The sequence below is a fragment of the Anarhichas minor genome, unplaced genomic scaffold (assembly GCF_050575085.1).
Source record: "Anarhichas minor isolate MPS153535 unplaced genomic scaffold, ASM5057508v1 ptg000007l, whole genome shotgun sequence".
NCBI classification, from domain to species: domain Eukaryota; kingdom Metazoa; phylum Chordata; class Actinopteri; order Perciformes; family Anarhichadidae; genus Anarhichas; species Anarhichas minor.
The window spans coordinates 2764794-2786747 of record NW_027466453.1 but is presented as its reverse complement, the minus strand read 5'-3'; the positions used below and the strand labels follow the sequence as shown (position 1 = coordinate 2786747).

General features: G+C 41.4%; 1 protein-coding gene and 1 long non-coding RNA gene across 2 annotated transcripts; one reads left to right on the top strand and one right to left on the bottom strand.

Annotated features, from left to right (window-relative positions):
* Positions 1-1043: 1043 nt before the first annotated feature.
* LOC142939504 (NLR family CARD domain-containing protein 3-like) lies at positions 1044-12954 on the bottom strand. Its single transcript, XM_076082650.1, has 11 exons — positions 12895-12954; positions 10784-10932; positions 10567-10683; positions 9459-9540; positions 7825-8053; positions 5742-7548; positions 5487-5660; positions 4784-4954; positions 4230-4403; positions 4101-4141; positions 1044-3633 (listed from the first exon to the last, which is right to left on the bottom strand). The coding sequence occupies exons 2-11, from the start codon at positions 10870-10872 to the stop codon at positions 3062-3064; spliced, it is 3456 nt and encodes a 1151-aa protein (XP_075938765.1). The 5' UTR covers positions 10873-10932; positions 12895-12954; the 3' UTR covers positions 1044-3061.
* On the top strand, positions 11013-13210 carry LOC142939537 (uncharacterized). Its single transcript, XR_012950110.1, has 2 exons — positions 11013-11360; positions 11606-13210. It is a non-coding gene; the product is annotated as an uncharacterized LOC142939537 (long non-coding RNA).
* Positions 13211-21954: the final 8744 nt, after the last annotated feature.

Genomic DNA, 21954 nt, shown 5'->3' with positions numbered 1-21954 from the left:
GTCGATAAACCCAAATGTATCTGCATTTCAAGATACAGTAGTAGTATAAGGTAGTATAGTATGTCATAAAATCCATAAATAATCATGAAAAGTCACAGAATATTTTTTTTATTTAAAAAAAATGGTTTAAAAAAAAGTCATAAAAAGTAATGTTACAGTTTGTAAAAAAAGTCAGAAAATAATTATAGAAAAGTATTAAAGACATAATGGTATACTATTTTGAAAAAGACAAAGCAGCGATGTGAGGTTCCCGGGACATGTGTACAGATTGTAAAGTCCTCTGAGGCAAATTTTTGATTTGTGATGTTGGGCTATACAAAATGAATTGAATTAAATTGAAATGTTTCATTGTATAGTAATTTGAAAATGTCATTAAAAAGTCACAGTATAGTATGCCATGAAATAGGATAGTATGTCAAAAAAAGTGTCATAGTATAGTACGCATAAAAAAAATATAGTACGTCATAAAAATGTCGGAAAATGGTATAGTATGCCATAAAAATAATCATAAAAGAGAAACATGAACAAAATACCATACCATACATTGTATTTCATAAAAATATTCATAAGTATGTCATGAAGTAGACTTTTCTGTCATCAAAACTTTGACAACGCCCATTGTACTAGTTGATAGTAGCTGTTTTAGCAGCAGTTGTTGTCGTACTTGTAGTAGTTGCCACAGATGTTGCATCAAAAGTAATATAAATGTGTCAATGATGGCACAGATGTTGATATGTTGTCCTTCTCTTCTCTTCTCCCCAGATGAAGTTCTCCTTTGTTCACATGAATGCACTTAGTGGAAGCCACAACCAGCAGCTAAATGAACGTCGTGTAATTAGAATTCTTCAAAATTTGCTTGAGGAAAGAAGTTAAATCCTCAAAAGTTTGGAGTTTGGAGACACTTTCGAGAGTAAGTTGGCTTCACAATTGTGCCAAAAAATCACATATTTTAATAGTTCTTCAATATATACTATTGTCCTGATTTTCTCTCCAAACATATCATTCGTACAATATAATACAAAAGAAGGCACAAAAACATCCTATTGATTTGAATAACTTTATGAAATCAACGCTGGATCACAGCAGGAATGTTACAACATGAAATGAAAGAAAAATATTCAGTTGATGTGATATGTTTACAGACTTAAAAATCAGGTTTAACACTGAGGACATTTTCAACACATGAACATACAACTCTCAGTACAGAAGATCAGACATGTTTGCTTTCAAATGCTAAACATCCACTCTAACACTATAGTGAAGTTCGCTGATGACACCACTATAGTAGGACTGATATCAAACAACGAGGAGGCGCATTACAGAGAGGAGGTACAACATCTGGTTGAGTGGTGTACTGACAATAACCTGGTCCTAAACACTATAAAAACCAAAGAGCTCATCATGGATTTCAGGAGAACCAGGAAGACCACACCTCCCCCTCTCCACATAAACGGTGAGGAGGTGGAGAGTGTAGGTGAAATCAAATTCCTGGGAATCCACATCACAAAGGATCTGACATGGGCCCTTAACACCTCCCACCTGGTGAAGACAGCCCAACAGAGGCTCTTCTTCTTGAGGAAACTCAAAAAAGCTAAACTCCCCTCTCAGCTCCGAGTCAACTTCTACAGGAGCACCATAGAGACAATTCTCTGCCACTGCGCCACCGTGTGGTACAGCAGCTGCACTGCAGAGAACCGGAGAGACCTGGCCCGGGTAGTTAAAACAGTGCAGAGGATCGTAGGAACCAAGCTCCATTTGATTCAGTTCACTCTTGGATTCATTTTGGACCAATTCCGGCCGCTGTAGTGAGTTTTGTCTCTCATTAGTGATGAAGCATAATTTGTCACTTGCTTGTCTACAGGTAGGAAACATGTATCAGTCCAGGCGTAAGGAATAATGCAGATTGTTTTTCAGAGGATAAGTTACATTTTTTGATAGTTTAGTTTTAGCCAACGACAGCTGCAAACTGGACTTCTGCCCTGGAACAGAGGAACATGACATGGACATGAAATCAAGGAAACACCATTCCTAGTTCAAATTATATTTTTGACATTCCTCCAAAAGTAAACAAGCAATAAGAACAATTTATTTCTGCATACTTTGTTTCATATTAGTATGAAGCATTTTACTCCTCACATTTTGCTTTTGCTTGTGCCACCTAACAATGTCTTGATCAATAGGATTGCCTGAACTGTGCCGACATACCGTCATAAATGACCTTAAGTAACAGTAAGTGTCTGTGTGAAATGTGTCTATGACAACTTTTGTAATGGGAAATTATGTTATAGTATAGATCGTAATACAGATATCTTGACCACGTATATAAGTTAGGTTATGTTATAGTATCATGTGAAATGTTAGAGAATGTACAACTGAAAGTGTGCAACACAGACAGACACAGAACAGCAGTTTCTGCAGATGATTTTAATTAAGTTTTGTATCCAAGTGTCTTGTTATCTTTTCCCACAAGGGTGAGAAGTGAAGAGACACTGTTTCTTTGTTGGTAAGACGGAGACACAGAGAGACCTTGACTAACAGACATCCTTTGTCTGAAATACTTTTACTCCCCTTTTGACGCATTATCTGAAGTTGTAAAGGCGTGAACCTTTGTATGCATAAATGATGTTGAATATTGCATTTCGTCAAAGAAGGTTTCACGCAGTCTACTGAATACGTAGTTGCTGTGCTTTCTTCCCTCTTGCAAGAGAATAAACAGAAAAAGACAACTTTGAATCTTCTGATGACTTCATTATTGATTTGAGAACATAAACTCTCTCCTCCCGATTAACCTAGAAATATTCCACCACACTTTGCATGTCAAAGAGGATTTGTGCCTGAACTAATAACTGTGTCCCTCCCCCACCTTTGAAAGCAAAACTCTGGCCCTGACTTGAACCACAGTGAAACCAATTTCATACTTAAAGGATATTGAACTATAATCTCTCAGGATCAGCAAAACACATTTGATTTCAAACATCCGTAACTACTACATCAATGCATCTAAATAACCTTGACCTCTTGATATTTAGCATTCAGCTTCAGAAGCACTGTGGGTCTTTCTCTACACTGGAGCTGATTGCTCCCCTTCAATCTTACACAGAGACACGGAAGAACCAGACGAGGACCTTAACTGAAACCTGAGCACGGGATAGAGGGGTTCAGTGAATGTGCAGTGGAAGGTGTGGAGGTGGATCAGTGTGTCGGCGGAGACTCTGTAGAAGGACAGAACGCCGGCGGGCCAGTCCAGATACACTGCTACTCTGCCAGCGCTGACGGAGGCGCGGGTACCTCGTATGTCTGTCGTCCTCTTATCGTGACAGGCAGAGTAACCATTAGCAGAACAGAAGAGGCCCCAGGACTTGTTGTTCTCACCAAGACAACCCTCTTCACACTCCCCTGTCCTTTTGATTCCTTTGTACGTCACTCCAATGTTGACCCATCCTCTCCACTCCGCCTCCCAATAGCAGCACCCGGTCAAACCATCTCGACACAGAACCTGCTTCCAGTGGTGGAATCGCTCCGGGTGATCGGGGTACGGCTGCTCCTCTTTCACCTCTGTCACCTTTTTGTTGTCATCGGACAGAGAGAGCTGAGTGTTCGCTGTGTTTGGGTCCAGCGTGAGTTCACAGACATCTGATGGGGACAATAAGACACAACTCAGACAGATTTTAGCTCGACATGTTCTGCTTCATTCGTGATTCGTTTCAATTAGTTGAAGACGTCAACGTCTTAGCAAGATATCTAGAAAAATGCTATCTGATTTCACTCAAATCTGATGGAAAGTTAAGCTATGTTTAGTTTTTGATGCTTATCCAGATTGAACATTTCTACGTGGCCATTTATAATGTTTAGTTTTTAAAAGCTGTGAGACATGGAGGTGATCCATTTTTACCTTAATCTTGACCGTATCCATTTTTTAAAATCTTTTTGAAGTTTTCTTTTTCATCACTTCTTTAATAAATGTCATCCAACCTCACTAACTTTGGTATAGCATTTGTATAATGGGTGGTAAGCATGGTCTTTATAGAACTCTTGGCAGCTGTTGTACATCTATATTAGTTGTTGATGACTTTAGGAATGCGTCAGTAATGTTAACTTACACATGAACGGTTTCAAGCGATGTCGTCCACCATGGTCGACACTGAAGCAGAAGTGAAACAAGAAATAATGGGAAAAAACACAGACAGACATTTGTAATTAAGCTGAAACCGTACACTGACGTCACTTACCTGAGAGTGTCCAGTCTCCAATGCGGATCCTCCAGTAAAGAAGAGAGCAGCTCGACCCCCAAGTCTCCTGGATGGTTGTAGCTCAGGTCCAGCTCTCTCAGATGGGAGGGGTTGGAGCTCAGAGCTGAGGCCAGAGAAGCACAGCCTTCCTCTGTGACCTGACAGCCTGACAACCTATACATATATGAGTAATAGACATGAACACATTAAGTTACAGAACAGACTTTCTAACTGGTTGCCTATATCTTCAATTAGTATTCCTGCCATAAATGCCTGCCATGCATTCCTGCCATAAATGCAAATGCCGTCCAAAGTCGGATGTCATTACATGCCCACCACCCAAACCACCACTCCATTGCTTTACCAATCACTACATGTCACAATACATTCTGTATTGCACAGAATGTAAATTGCGACCTGCGCAATTGTCCAGAATGAATTGAATTCCTTATGATACCAAATAACTATGAACAGGCAAAACTGTGGATACCTATACAGTTGACCCAAAGATCTGCTTTATTGATCATGTATTGAATTGGGTTATGACTACTGACCGTAGAATTTCCAGTCTACAGTGTGGTTTAGCCAGTCCAGTAGAAAGCAGCTTCACTCCTGCATCCTGCAGGTCATTGTTACTGAGGTCCAGCTCTCTCAGACTGGAGGGCTGGGAGCCGATTGAGGCCAGAGCTTCAGAGTTTTTCTCTGACAAGTTACAGCCACTCAACCTGACGAGAAAAATACAAATCAGACACAGGAAGTATACATTGTCTCTTTAAAGTCTCTTGCAGAAACAAAAAAACAAACTTTGATTTATCAACTTGAGCAAAAAGAAAAAAGATTCTCTCTAAAAATGATTTTTTTTTTATGAAGACAAACCAACCAACCAGCATCAACCAACAAGAATGTTAACATTGAACCATTCTGCAAAACTACATTTTATGAACTATTTTTTTCTATAATATCTACGCATGGAAAGCACGGTGTGGTTATGTTTCGAGAAAGATTATTGTTATGGTAAATAAACTAAGTTTATGGTATGGTGAAGGTTAGGCAAATAAAATACTTGGTTAGGGAAAGATCATGGCCACCGGTTAAAAATAAATAAAATCTGGGATGAAATATAGAAATCTGATCCCTGACAGATTTTAATTCATAGTGATACTGGGCTGAGTCAAACACCTCTGTTCCAAAACAATGAATGCCTAAAATAAAATCTGATTTACTAATCATGTATTGAATTCATTCAAGACTACTGACTGTAGAGTTTGTAGTCTGCAGAGAGGACTCTGCAGTCCAGCAAACAGCAGCTTTACTCCTGAATCCTGCAGGTCATTGTTACTCAGGTCCAGCTCTCTGAGATTGGAGGACTTGGATACAAGAACACAGGCCAGAGCTTCACAGCTTCTCTCTGACAGCTTACAGTCTCTCAGGCTAAGGGCAAAAAAAACTTTTATCACAAGAAAAAAGATTGCATTCAATGTAGAATGTCTGCCCATTTGTCAGTGTACCTACCAGGATATTCTCGAAGATTTAACCACTGGCAGCAGCCTCAGGAGACCTTCCTCTGAAGCAGAGTATTTCCTCAAATCAAACACATTCATGTCTTTTTCTGATGACAGTAAGATGAAGACCAGAGCTGACCACTGAGCAGGAGAAAGTTTGTCTGTGGAGAGGCTTCCTGAACTCAAGTAATGTTGGATCTCCTCCACCAGAGAATGATCATTGAGCTCGTTCAGACAGTGGAACAGGTTGATGCACCTCTCTGGAGACGGATTCCTCCTGATCATCCTCTTGATGTATTTGACCGTTTCCTGATAGTTCTGGAAGCTGCCTCCTGATGGTGTCAGCAGTTCTTGCAAAAGGGTCTGATTGGTCTGCAGTGAAAACCCCAGTACGAAGCGAAGAAACAAGTCCAGATGTCCATTTAGACTCTGCACGATCTTGTCTACAGCACTTTTGTACAGCGGAATTATCTTTGATTTCTCCCATGACAGCTGGGGCCAGCAGGAACTTGATTGTGGTTCTGACAGCAGGTTGACACCAGCTTTGATGAATGTCACAAAGACATAAAGAGCAGCCAGAAACTCCTGAATACTCAAATGGACAAAACAGAACACCTTGTCCTGGTACAACCCTCTCTCTTCTTTAAAGATCTGTGTGAACACCCCTGAGTACACTGAGGCTGCTTTGATATCAATGCCACACTCTGTTAAATCTGACTCATAGAAGATCAAGTTGCCTTTCTGCAGCTGCTCAAAGGCCAGTTTTCCCAGAGACATGATGATCTTGCTGGTCTTGGAATTCCAGAGTGGATCTGTCTCAGCTCCTCCACAATACTTGACGTGCCCTACTTTGGACTGAACTACCAGGAAGTGGATGTACATCTCAGTCAGGGTCTTGGGTAACTCCCTATTCTCATCTGCTCTCAACACATGTTCTAGAACTGAAGCAGTGATCCAGCAGAACATTGGGATGTGACACATGATGTGGAGGCTTTGTGACGTTTTGATGTGGGAGATGATTCTGCTGGCCTGCTCCTCATCTCTGAATCTCTTCCTGAAGTACTCCTCCTTCTGTGGGTCATTGAACCCTCTCACCTCTGTCACCATGCCTACACACTCAGGAGGAATCTGATTGGCTGCTGCAGGTCGTGTGGTTATCCAGAGGCGAGCAGAGGGAAGCAGTTTCCCCTGGATGAGGTTTGTCAGTAGCACATCCACTGAGGTGGACTCTGTAACATCAGTCAGGATCTCATTGTTGCGGAAGTCGAGAGGAAGTCGACACTCATCCAGACCGTCAAAGATGAACAGAACCAGGAACTCTTCAAACCTGCAGAGCCCTGCTTCTTTGATTTCAGTAAAGAAGTGATGTACAAGCTCCACCAGGCTGTACTGTTTCTCTTTCAGCACATTCAGCTCTCTGAAAGTGAATGGGAACGTGAACTGAATGTTGTGGTTGGCTTTACCTTCAGCCCAGTCCAGAGCGAACTTGTGTGTTAGAACTGTTTTCCCAATGCCAGCCACTCCCTTTGTCAGCACTGTTCTGATTGGTTGATGATCCCTGCCGGGTAATGGTTGGAAGATGTCTTCACATGCAATCAGAATTTCCGGCCTTGATGATTTCCTGGCTGCTGTTTCAATCTGCCAGATCTCATGTCCATCATTGACCTCTCCACTTCCTCCCTCTGTGATGTAGAGCTCTGTGTAGATGTCATTCAGGAGTGTGGGGTTTCCTGCTTTAGCAATTCCCTCAAACATACACTGGAACTTCTGTTTCAGGTTTATTTTGAGTTTATTTTGGGGCTCTGCAGCAAGAGTTCCTACACAAAAAAGAGCAATACAGTTATTTAGAGGCAAATACAGCATTCATTGACTCTGGGACTCTGCTCACCTGTAGTGGTTGCATAAGCAAGAGGGGCTGTTTTCTTCACTCTTAATGCAAACCATTGTGCTCAAACATTTTCCATGTTCCAAATTATCCATTGAGATTGTGCTCATTACTTATTATTTAAATATTTAAAAAAGACCATGACCAAATTTGTGGGAATCGCCAGCATTTTCAACCATTTCCCCATTCTTTCTGTAGAAACACTTACTGCTGTGTAGAGAGTCAGCCAGCTCCTCCTGCTTCATTGTCCTCAAGAAGTGCAGTGCGATCTTTAAAAGTGCCCCTCTGCTGCTTTTCCTCTGTTCTTCCTCTTCACCATCCACCACCTCCTCATCCTTCTTCTGCCTCTCTAAGCACTCTGGGTAATCTGGACCAAGAACTCCCTGGAACTTCTTCAGCTCAGTCTTCACAAAAGTGATGACATTCTCCTCCAGAAGCTGTAATAATATGTAAAATATGATCTTTCATGTGGAATTAATGGGACAGATCAAGGTTCAAACAAGCAATGTAGCAAGGTGCTTATTCTGAGGCAGTTTTCAAAGGCTGGGTGAAAAGCCTATGGTCATAGCCACCGCCTGACTGTATCCCATTGGCTTTTAACTGGTGAACATATGGAACATATAGCGAATTAAAAACCCAGGTGTTTGCAGAGCAAGAAGGGACCATTGATGGTATATAAGAAGATGATGACAGAGATGTCACTCATTGGTTTGTGGACTGCTGTTTTGAAGCCTGGAGTTTGGCCATCGCCATCTTAGCTTTTGGTCGTCACCACAGGAGAGGGTGGAGCTAAGTACAACCAAAAGCTAAACAAGGCCTTTTTTAGGTGACCAAAAAGGTTACAATTAACTTTCACAAACTGAACACACCCTGCTGGTCTATTTATTCTAAATGGGACCATAATTTACTCAATGATCATGCTGTGCGGAAGAAGACTTGAAAGTAGTGATTGAGATAATAAACTCATGTTTATGATGTTTACTGAGGTAGTAGGAAGTAGGGTCATTTTCTAATTAAGAGCAATTCATCTGGAAGAGACTCATATTTGTCAGGCTGCCAGAAACACTAATGAATTAATGCTGAGGTCGGTCTGAGTCAGCTGGATGTGTATACATGAGTTTGATGACACATCAGTCATACTAACTTTAAAACGCCATAATATTTCTGACGTATGTATCACATGTATAATTTATAGCTTGTTGTGGAGCTCTGAGTCATTTCCTGAGCTTTGGTTTTGGAAAGGTGATAAAAAAAGATACCTTCCTATAAATTCATTATACTCTGCCGCTCAAAAGTCCGCGGTCACCTGTTTTATTGGTGTTTTTCTTCTTTCCTTCAAAATACTATTTTACCAGAGACAAAAAGACAATAATTCAGACACCAAAAATAGCATTGACATTTGAAATAGTTTTGGCCCCAAAACAAGAAGAATTAAATGATTAAAACTTACATTTAGTCAATGTCCCCACAATGTTACATGCCAGGGTAGAATACTGTAGAATACTCCATTATCATCATTATTGAACCACAACGGTACTTGCATTTGGGCCCCACATATTTTGGGTAGCCATTTTTCTTTGGGCCTTTTGCAGTCTACACAATGGTTTAAGGGTGATTTGGGATTTAACTGTGATTTGTCAATATTATGTTGTCATATGTTGTAATATTGGAGTAATTTGCCATTTGAGTGTGCTTCATTTGTAAAGATCTGACTCATTGGCCATGAGTCAGATCTTCAGAGCAGAGAAGTGGTTAAACCAGTGTGAAATAAGACTTAATGTCAGTCTGTAATGAACTGAAAATACAATGATTATTTGTCTAGTAGTTAGACAATGTACACACCATGAATATGGAGGCCAGATCTGCCTCATTGTGTTCACTGTCAGAGTGAGTGATGGTAACCTCGGACCTCTCCTGGTGGACTCTGTGGAGAAAACATCAATTGTAAATGATCCACAGATATCAACACACACACTCCTATCATTTACCTAATAAAACTGTATGCAGTTCTAGTCAAGTTCAAATGAGATTTGAATTTGAGGTTTCGTAAGAGTTAGCTGCCAAATTAAACAAACTCCTCTAGTGTAAAGTCTTACCTTTGTACGGTAGAGCGGTGCCTGTGTTTGAAGGAGAGGTGGCTTCATAGAGCGCTCACTGTTCTGTTTTTAAAGTTTTTTATTTATTTAAAACTAAATAATCCAAAATCAAGCAAGAAGGCCTCCACCGCTATCGGACTAGAGCGATCCTATAGATGTAAGATGTATAAGCCAGAGCATGTTATCAAGTGAAGACCTGTTTAAACTATAATTAAACTTGATCACCATCTATGATGTCTGGTAGTACTTTCTCTAAACGTGACGCCGGTGTCTTTGTCTGAGTCAGAATGAGTCTGGAATTAGATGAGTCTGCAGTATCTCGCTCCTTTTTAGGGATAAGAGAAATTAAAGCATCATTAAATGTATCAATTAGAGAGCTTGTTTCAAATCGCTCCAAATACAGACCATGTAAAATGGGAGCCAGGATATCAATATATTTCTTATAATATTCATTGAGGAAGTCATCCAGACCAGGTGACTTTGCCAGTTTTGGCCTGTGCTGTGTGGACTCATTCGCTCTTCATACTACATGCGTCAGTGTCAGACGTTGTCGAATCTCTTCTTCTGTTTTCAGAGCATCAATATCTCCTTTCTGCTCGCTAGAAACATGGCTCCACTTCTTCAGTGCTAGGTGTACGGACGGATGTGTAAAGATCCTTCTAAAAACAATTAAAAAACCCGATTCATTTCCTTTGATGAGGTCACTACTCTTAATCACTGGAATGAGTGATCACTTTTAAAAGACACATCTGGTGTCTCCTGCTGGACTCTAATAGAAATACAGAAAGCGTCGCCATTGTTGCGTTGTTCTCATTGGGCTCACCAAGTGTTTTTTAAATTGAAGACATTTTCACCTCTGCTCTGTAGAGTGACTTCCATCTCTGAAGGCTAAGGGTTCAGTAATGGAGCGCTCGCTCGTCATCGACACACCGCTGGGCTCAGGGGAGTCTGGTCTCTCCTGCTGAACTGGCCTTCAGTTGAAAACACAGATTTTCTTGTTATTCTGATTGATGGTGAGGTTTAAATGCTTTCACATCTCAGCTCTTGAAATGCATAACAGCCTCATCTTACCTCTTAGCTTTGGTCTGGCTGACATTTTCCACAGAGAGAGAGACTTTAGAAGGCGGGACATCCTCCTCTCCCTCCTCACACAGATTCATATTGGGTGTACCCTTTTCACAGCAGCACACTGGCCTGATTCAGTACAGGAAGGGGATTTCCTGTGAGTGAAATGCAAAACACAGTCTGCATTGTGAGTTGCAGCGTACAGGATATGACATTTTGTAAACTGCAACATGACTTTGTTGGTGGACGCATACAACTGCAAGGCGGTAATTCTAGTTTAAATAAGCATTCAAATGCACTACATCAATAAGCAATAGCAGTATGTAGGTGCTGCTTACAACTGTCTTCAGTTCAGTTCAGTCTCTTTGTAGTTCGAGCTGTTCCGTTCAGTTCAGTACAAAACTAGGCCTATACGCATGGTTCATTAGGTTACCAGCTCAGAAACCACCTACTGTATCGGCAACTGAGTTAAAGGGACAGTGCGTAGGATTTGGTGGCTTCTAGCGGTGCAGTTGCAGATTGCAACCAACTGAACACCCCTCAGTTCACCCCTCCCTTTCCAAGACTGCGGTAACGTGAGCCGGTGAGTGCAGATTATAAACTAATGAAAATATGATATTACATGTCTGCTAATAGTTCCCCCCGAAATGCTACACACTGGTCCTTTAATCATGGTGCTTTCTGCTGCTTTGGTGAGATCTGTCTTCATTACTTTTGTTTAAGGAAACTGGTTCCAACTGTCCCAAGGTTTTGTCTTGGAATATAAAGTACTGTAAATTTCTCTCTCATAGAAGTAAACCTGCTCACATACAACACCTTCCTTCCCAGGACCCTCACATCGGTTCAGGAAAAACTCCCCCAAAAGAAACCCTCTAACGGGGAGAAGCAAGAGGAAGGAACCTTGGAGAGAGCAACAGAGGAGGGATCCTCTATCAGGATGGACAGACGTGACAATAGATGTCATGTGTACAGAATGAACAACATGACAGAGTTACTACACATCTGTTGTGAGAGAAGTAAAAATGTGCATACTCTGCTTATTGTTGGGTTCATTCATATATTTTACCTGAGTGACGCTTAAAGCAGCGTGTCGTCGGGTGATTGGCCAGTCTGTGGGTTCTACCAAGTGTCTGCTAGGTGGTGCGCATTGACTTACAGTGAACTCAGCCACGGCCCCCAACACAGAGAAATGTACTGCATAGAGGCGGAGCAATTTGTATTGCTCTCAAATTCAGAATTGGAGCATAACTGTTAACTAAACTGAGCCCATAAACACCAACAAATATGTGAGCATATCCATATTTTCATCCACTAGAGGACCTTTATTTTTTCAGTTGGTTAACACTGTTAATGACACCCACGTCAATAATGCATTATAAACATACTAGTAGTGTGTTATTATCTGCTAATTGCTCTGTATAATGATAGTCATGAGTCATAAATATTCATAACTCTTAATGCAATAATCACAAAAAATTATAAAGCACTTTAATGACTTATAAGGTCATAATACTTCATAATTGTTTTACTACATACAGCATCATTAGTTTTACAACGTTTTGTGTGTCGTTCTCGTATAGATTTATTGATATGAAACAACGTCCATAGTGACTTATAAGCAGCTTGTAATGCATCATGTCCGCCGATACCTCATTTCTTCACCCAAGAGTAAACACAACCACATCATAATGCATTATGAAATGATCATAATGTATGACGACTAGAGAATTATAACACACTATGATCCTTGAAAAGTGAGTCAGAGACAAGCAATTATGAAGTATTATGATACTTGACCTTATAAGTCATATACATGAGTTCTTATAACTATAATTACACAGTGCTATAAGCACAATATCTATATTGTTATAAGTATGTTTGTAATGCATTATAGACATGGGGCGTACCAACAGTTACAGCAACAAAGTGTTAGATACATAAAGTAAATAAAAGTAAGCAAAAAGAGGAGACAACACTACAAACATGACATATGACAGGTTAAATGGATAAAAGAAACTAAATAAATTCAACATTGGCAAAACCAGAAAGTTAAATGAAATAAGAAGTTAAAACAGAGTTAATATAAGAGGAAAGCATCAAATCCACATGAGACTTACGTCGTCAGCCTGAGTTTCTCTGAGTTTCTTCTCATCTGGTGTCTGACAGGAACTTCCCTCATGAAAAAATTAAAGAAGTGTCAACAAGTGCTGCCAGTTTCATTTCCTCTACGTCAGCAAAACTGGCCACAAAGACATGCAGGGGCGAAATTAAATATTCCAATTTAACACCATAAACAGACGTTTTATTATATTCCCGAACGCAAAAGTACTCGATTACCAGGGTTTGAAAATAAAAGCAGAAATAAGTATTATCAGCAGCATGTGTTCAATTGTAAAAGGATTCATCATGCAGTAAAAGTCCATTTAACATTCATTCTTTTTACTTTCTCTCTTTTCTAAAGCGTTCAGCCATTAGTGGCAGCCATTTTCTCTTGTGTCAAATAACGGAACCATGCTGGATTAGATCATCGAGCATCACACGTCCTCAACACCACAAAATCACATTGAGCTTCATCAGCAAAAGCTTTGAGAGAAGGAAGTTGTGTTTGGGTGTCGCAATGGCAACAGCTGTCATGAGTCAATGGAGTGGTGGCCGTATGCTGAAAGGGACTAAACTCTTTGTATTGACTTCATGAAGCACAAAATGCAGCAGTCATAGGTGGGAATGGAGATAATAGCATGTTTATATCTGTTAGATGACACACAGCAAGGTTTTCTTTTGTGTTTATTTTCAAATGGATGCTTCTTTAATTTGATCTCTGCACATTATATTAGAGTTTAAACATGTCCATCAGCTACTTGATCCCTGTTAGCACTCCTCATTTAAACTAATAAAAACAAATAGCTGCTGGCAAACTGCACTACAAATAATTAAAATGAGAAAAGTGTCAAATCCCACAGATTAAGGAATCTGTTTTAAGGTCATTCTTGTAGACTCAAATGATCTGATTACTGCAGTGATTGTTGATGGACTTCATTGAGTTTGGAGAAGAGCAGGACTTGGTGGTGAGCATGGAGGAAGAGGCCTCTCTGATGACACCCGTTAGCAACCCTACACTCACACACATCTGCTCCTGGCCCTCTATTCCCTTGAGTATCCTCCCGCTGCTATGACCCGGGTCACTGTGCACCTCTGCTGACCAGCCTTATGCCACGATCACAGCCAAACGACTGGGACAGCGAGAAAATCACATTACTGGCATTCTTTGGTAATATTTTGGGATGAGTTGTACATGAGAGCAGGCTACGAACCTCGGGTTCCCGTCTTCTAAATGATCCATTTTTGTGCGTCCATCAAACCTTCCTTTGTGCTATATTTCCTCGTCCACTCTAAAGACGTCATGAGTGGACTCCACTATAGTCATCTGACAGCTCCCTCTTCCTCATCACCTGGCCCGGCATCCCAAGCTCACTCTATGCTCACAATCAAGCTGATGTCTCTACAAAGAGCGAACTTTTCTATACCTGTGATTTAAAGGATACAATGATTCATAAGTGTGCATATACTTAGAATAGGTGATTGGATAAACCAGTGGTTCCCAAACTTTTTCTGTCAAGACCCCCTTTGATGATATAGGAACATTGGACGCCCCCCCCCCCCCCCCCCCCCGCAACCCGACCCCAAATTTTTCTTGGTTTTTAATGAATTGCATTATAATGCATGAACTGTATAAAATATTTTTATTTCTTTCTAAAATAAGTACATATCACTTCACAGTTTATTCTTCAGTTTGTTTAACTGGGAAAAAAAATAGCAATAATAAAATATATATAAAATAAAAAATATATAAAATAATTTGTAAATACAATTAACTTAATTTCAAACAAAGTGCAAACAACATATACTGTATTTCCTCACATTGAACAGCAGGTTTTCTCAAACAATAAAATAACACAATTATGAACAAGGTGTGCAGGTCTACATGGACCATATTATTTTGTGATCATATTCCTATGTATATTCCTATTCATATATATCAATCAGTGACTGGTGTGGGCTTGCTTTGCTTTACAGATTTTGTCAAAGCGGGGTTGCTGGTTGGAGATAGCTACTCTCAGTTCATTCTCAATGTTCAACTTTGATCTGTATTTGGTCTTCATTGCAGCAACTGCAGAAAACCCTGTTTCACATAAATAGGATGTGGCAAAAGGCAACAGTATGCCCATAGCTCTTTGGCCTAGTAGTGGGTAGTCTTTCTCCACTCCAATCCAAAACACAGCCAGTGAATTGGATGTGAACTGTAGTCTCCTTGTTGAGTCAGATGTCATGTCAATGTACTGCTCTTCCTCTGTGGTACTGAGGTACCTTAGTTTGAGGCGTTGTCGAGGTGGTCGCGTCGCCTGTTGCGGCTGTAACAGAAGTTCCATCGGATTTGCGCTTTAGACCAGTCACAAATCTGTCCATCTTTGTACATACTTCCTTCTCTTATCTTTATCTTTCTCTGTCGCTCCGTATCTTTCTCGCTCTGTGTCGCTGTGTGTCTCTCTCTCGTTCGCGCTCCCTCACTCTCTCTCTCCCTCGCTCGTTCGCGCTCTCTCGCTCGGGCGCGCGCTCGCTCTCTCGCTCGCTCTCTCGCTCTCGCTGGTTTTGCCACAGTCGGTCTGTGACATGAGCCGCTCTGGTGGCGTGGTTGGAACACAGTGCATGTCACGTCGGTTATTTTATATTGTTTTACCGGTGTATGTGTGCGTCTGTGTGTGTGGGTTGGTGATGAAGCCGCGACCCCCCTGTAGTACCACCGCGCCCCCCCTAGGGGTCGCGACCCCCACTTTGGGAACCACTGGGATAAACCATTCGTACAGTAAAAACATATCAGATTATTGGTGTGAATTCATGGTTACATTCAATACACACATACATTTTCCTACCACACTATCTAGATCAATCTATAGGTAGATCCATCTTGTTTTCATCTTTATCTGTTAAAAGCACTTTATTTTTATATTTATATATTTTTGATCTATTGTGAATTCTATACAAAGACACACACACACACACACACACACACACACACACACACACAAAGACCACAAGGAGGCGACAGGATCCGTTTTCTCATCTTTTAATAACACATTCATATCTATGCTCTGTTTTGTTTACAAGGAGTTTAAAACAAGTGTTGATGAGGACTAAAGGAATCAGGCAGGCAGAGGGTGAAAGTCCATATACTGTAAAGACCAGAGTCGCTGTCTGGCAGAAGGAGGAAGACTCGCTCCGCCTCACGCTGCGTCTTGTTGCGACCGCACGTATCCAAGTACATGGGGGCGGAGCACAGAGCAGCACGAGAAGGACAGAAATGGTACGCGGCCTCCCTCCCTCCACCTGCAGCTACCCGGTCAGCTAAAACAACAGGTCCTTTTGCTTTTTCAAACGACTCATGAGAAGAGAAAATCGATCATCGATCAGTGGAGAAGGTCCTCACAGGGCGCTCTAACTCATGTAGGCTTTTTCACAGAGAGAAAGAAAATACTAAATGCACCCAAACACAAGAGATACAATCTGCTGTCATAAAAAATAAAAAAAATAATTATAAATCAACCAAAAATATTTTGAAGTTAAAAAGTGTAAGTTTAACGAAATGAACAAAAGAAAATGCAAATTGGGAAGAGAAATAATCTCATTTATGTTGGGTTTTTTTAAAGAGAAAAAAAAAAAACAGGTGGCAAGTTTTTGTCTTCCCCTTTCAGATTATGAATTCATAATCCTTTGATAAACAACTGAGAATGGAGAAAGAAAAGAAAATTATCTTTGGAAGAAGTAAAAGTTTTGTTTTCCTTTAATAGACTATCCACTACAGTATATGGAGATGCCGCTACCCATTATTCATTTACCTATATTTCTTTCGAGCAACTTTTTTTTTGTTTTATCATTTTTGTGTCATTTTTCAAAAAAGAAAAAAAGAATTACCATTTACCTATTTTTTTTCCCAAGAGGTAGATCAACAAAACAATTACATGGTTACAGGTGTCGTGCCCCTTGATTCAGGAGGTGAGATCACAGGGAGGGGGGAGTGGAGCAGCAGGGCGGAGCTGAAGGAGGATTGTGGGTAATGTTAGCGGTCCGAATACGGTCAAAAAGAAACAAAAGAAAAAAACGGTGTTGTTGAAGTTGTGATTCAAAGTGAGGTGACTGAATCAGCTTTCACGTTGTAAAACAGAAGCCGTTCAATTCGTTATGATTTGGCCAAACAGGTTACTGAACATTCTACACGCGTGAAGAACAAAACAACAAGTCCGTCCCGGCTGCCCACACCACACCGTCCCAAAATGTGTCCTTATTGGGTGTTTTTTTGTCTTTTTTTTTCTTATTTAGTAATTTATTTTTTACAGTCCCACCTCTAAGCTGGAGAAGGACAATTTCAAAAGACCCAAAATATAAATTAAAGTCGAAGAGTGAAGAAAAATAACAAAACTAACAGACTGTCGGTGCTTTCTGTCTGCATGTCTGTTTGCTCTTGTCTGTTTCCAATTTTAAAAAAATGAAAATAAAATAAAAAGAAACAATCTTCTAGCTGAGTTTGCTTATGTTTTGAGGTAGCGTTTCTAGTTATGTGTCAAGAGGTTTGTTTGTTTCGTCTCGGCGGCGTGTCCCTCCGCCGGGTCTCCGTTTTCATTTGTGGAGACTCGGCGCCCGTCTCTACTGAGGGACGGGGGGGGGGGGGACACGACAAAGACGTTTGTACTGCTTGATCACCAGCTTAGCGTCTGTCTGTCTGCCCTCTATCGTCCTTCAGGGTTGAGCTACATGCTGGAAGGTCTAAAGCAAAGCGGTGTACTGCTGCCACAAACCAGAAGCTGGGTGAGATGGTTTCACCCACAACTACGCGTTTCCAAGCTTCCGATCTTTAACTTAAAAAGACAACGCCAGTTGTTTTTAACCCATTTACTGCATTAGTGCGGACCATTTTCTAAAGCATAGCGTAACATTTTAGATTCATGGGCTAAGCAATGTTTGTGTGGGAAGGGGTCACCCATGTGGGGAACCCACAGAGAATTATTCCCCCTAAACTCGACAGAGCATTTTTGCGTCTTTTAGCCAATTGGTTTTGGTGTTCATTAGCTCATATCGTCACTTTCAGCTACAGAGGGCAGCCGTTTTCGGTGAAACAGCTACAAAAGCCCACTGTACACCGCCTGCTGGGGAACTTGGCGGGGCATTTAGCTGCTATTAGCCAAATAGTTTAGAAAAACTCCAAAACACGACTCCAAATGAATGCTAATGTCGCTCTGTATCTAATCGATGCGTATAAAGGCAACGGTTTACAAACAAGTTTGTCATATCAAGCAACTTCCAATGTGATAATATGTTACGTAATGTACACTAAACCCACAGCAGGTTTTTACGGAGAGTGGGGGCCCGGTGGGGTTCCTTACAGCAAATTCATGCCCAGGGCCTCCTAACGGGTTAATCTGGCCATGTTGAAACGTGTTGATCCAACATGTCCTGTCAAAGCTTGTCTTCTTATTATAGTAAAATTATTGGATTCACAAATCCTAAATATGGTGCGTTTGGGTAAAAATGTATATTTTTTTAAATGGTCGACAGTAATATTACATAGCAGTTTATAGTAAATGGGATAAAACATGACCTGGTATGGTCCTTTTAACAGTCTTGGAATACACAACAAAATAATTGAAGTTTCATGCTTGAATTTTATTGTGGGGCAACTCTTTACTTTTTCCCCCCAGTTTGTGGCACCTCACACTGCCAAACTCTGTTCCAGCTGATACAACTTATCAATATATCACTCAACTTGCATAAACATAAAAGGACAGAGGGTTGACATTTGGGCCCAGAAATGATGCAGATTTCCTCGGTCTAACATTTCATGTCCCGGTCAGGACGCAGGCTTAATATTCGTGTGAGCCGTAGAAGCGGTACATAGCACGGTGTGTCTCACTCTCTTTTTTTTGTTGTGTAGCGGAGACACAGCGACCCAAAAATGTATTGTCTCTACTGTACATACAAAAACCGGATGAGAAGAGGTCAGTTCTAAGACGAGATATCGCCATTTGAATGCAGCAATCTGAAACACTACGGAAGTTATCTTCAGACCTTTTCTCTGAGTTCTGTATTTCAGGTTATTTGCTCAAAATGGCTCCACGCTGCATTTTGAACTGATCCCCTTCCTGTGTGTTTGGCACAGTTACTGTCATGTACTGAGCGAAGTGTTAGTAGTTTGTCGTATTTAGTAGCCGTTTTGTTAGATTTGTGAAATTCAAAAGAAAAACAATAAAAGATACATTTTTCATCCCCCCCCCCCAAAAAAAGAGTCAGAACTTCAATAGTTAAAAAAAAAGGTGGTTAATCTAAAAAAATGAAATAAAAAAAAAAGTTTGAAATGAAAGGTCTTAAACAGAAGTGAGGCATAACGAACACGATGGAGACCAGCGCAAGAGAGGGCGAGGGACCCTGACGATCGCGCCCGCTCCGAAAAATGAAATGATTTTTTTTTGTTTCTAAATAAAAAGGAAATAAAAACATCTCACTCTTCTCCCGGAGTTCAGAGGGCAACAAATTTAAGGAGAAATAATTCACTTTGTTTTGTGGAAGGACAGAGGGGGGGAACAAAGAGAAAGGAGACTGTGGAATTCAGCCCATTCCCTCCTCCCCTGCTCCCATCCTTCCTCTCCTCTTCCCTTCACTCTCCACCTTTTAAAAAGAATTGCATCAGGCGTCACGGGAGGTTATCAGTCATTTTTTCCGCAGTGTGATGTTGTCGACATATTTCATCAATTAGTGCAACAGTACGTCCCCCAGATGTCATGTCCAAAATAAAGCTTGCTAGATCGTTGAAAAAAAAAGAAAAAAAAAAGGAAGAATCCTAACCGATCCAAAATGGCTGCGGGCTGAATAATGAATCCTAAATAGCGTGTCTTGGTGGTTGTGAACAGAGCTCTATGGTTTCAGGTGGGAAGAGGCGGAAACTTCACGCAGGGCGACCCGTGTCGAACTGCGAAGTTTACCGCCTCCGGGCAAAAATGGAAGCATAGACACGATGGAATAGACTTTTCCCTGTTTTGACGGTGAGCCGGTTGGGTGTAGCCGATGAAGGCTGGCGGTGGACGTCGCCGAGCGGACGTGATGGACGTCGAAAAGATTGTGAGTTATCTGGCAGTGTCCTTCAGCGACTTGGCGCAATCTTTCCTTCTCTCTCTACGGCTTTTCCCCGTTCCGATTTCTTATTTTTTTACTCCAAAAATACAAAAGTATCGCGATCACCTAAAAATCTTATGTACAGGTTTGAATCAATTTCACAGCTGTGTTCATGTTGTTTTAAACTCTCGCTTTTCCTTTTTTTTCTGCTCCCACTTTTAGTTATTTCAAAAGGTTCTCTCTCTCCTCGGTCAGTTGGAACACAGACGGAGGGCCCCATAGGTTCTCGTCCTACTTTTTTCTGCTTTTTCTTCTTCTAAAGTTTCACCTGACCAACATCCCCTGACAGAAATGAACATTTAAAACCAGTGAACACGTACACCAGCATTCGCTTTCACACACACACACACACACACACACACACACACATAGCCAACGGGGAGCATCTGAGGTGTCGCGGTCAGTGCACAGGTAATAAATATTCACATTCAGAGAAGTCAGAGCTAGTTCAGGGGTGTGTGTGTGTAGCTAGAATGCCCTCTTCTACCTCCGCGTACAGTCACGCTGTAGGCGGACTGCTCTGATCTGACGAGTTCCAAAACCAGGTGAGAGGTGAAGGAAATTGTCTTTTAAAGCTCCCTCTCACACGTCTCCTTTGAGGGTGAGAAACCTTAACCTCTTGATCAATTGGAGCCCTCTCGTAATGTTTGGCGCTTCGTGATGATGTCATCACAATAAGGCGGGAGAGGGAGGTCCTTTCGGGGCAGGCGGCCAGTAGCCACGGGAAGACGCGACCCCGAGGAAGAGAGTGTAACCTCCTCTGTGAGGACTTGAGCTCTGTTTAAAAAGGCCACCGTGTGCACTTCAGGACCCCCCCTCTCGAGTTAACACCGCTCCCCATTGGCCAATATTTCAGCTGCTCCAATCACACCTCAGGAAGACAGAGAGCATGTTTCCCTCGATTTACAAAAAAACAAAAAGAAAGAAAAAAAGGCAAAATGGCACTCGACCCATTTCCTCTGTAGACCAGCAGTTTATCAATCTCTGCTTTGGAGAAAAACACGCAGCCTCCTCGTCATCCTGAGCACATTCACCCATCATCTCACACACGCCAAAAAAAACAAACAGAAAAAATATAACCAAAGCAACAAGACAATACCTAAAAAAAAATACTTTTCTTTTAAAAAAATAAACAATATTCAGGATTATTCAGCTCTTTCTTTTTTTCATCTCATATAAAACACCAGCAAGCAAAAAAAAAAAAAAAGTTAGGAATAGTGAGGTAACTTTACCCTGAGGTAGGTTTCTTTCTTTTCATTTCTTTCTCTAATCTGTTCTAATCTTGGCGAGAGCACCCAGGTTTAGACCCCGCCCCTCATTATCATACGTGGGCAGGGTCTGGAGGCTCCGCCCACAGGCCTTTGGCAGATTGGGAGAGAGAACGAGGAAGCCCCACCCCCCACACACACACACACTTCGGTCTGATTTTACTTTTTCTGAGCTCAAGGCAAAAAGCTTTGGATGACTTCGCTTTTTGGTTCCGCGCTGAACCGAGGCCGATCATTCTTTTTATAATAATAATAATAATAATAATAATACAAGCATTAGAGGCCTTGTTTGTCCGAATGAACAAAGATACCTTTAATGCAGGGTTGTCTCAAGGACCCCAGCTCCTCTGAGGAGTACGCCATCCTGTCCAAGACCGGCCTCGAGTGTCCAGCGCCGGAAGAAGGCAATGAGCGGAAAGTCTCAAGACGCGCCTCGTCCGGAGAAACCTCACACCTGACTCGCTGCCTTCGATACATTCACCCGAGGGGCCGGGCTAACTCACATATCATATATATATAATATATATAAAATATGCCGTTTAAGGTGCGGGGCCGCTAGCCAGCTAGGGAAAAGGCTGTGTCTTTTCCCGAAGCTGTTGTATAACGGTTTCACGTGTGCGTGAGCTGAGCCGCTGCAATAGAACTGCAGGACCAGCCGCGACCGCCGCTCCCCTTACTGTCTCCTGCTGCGCC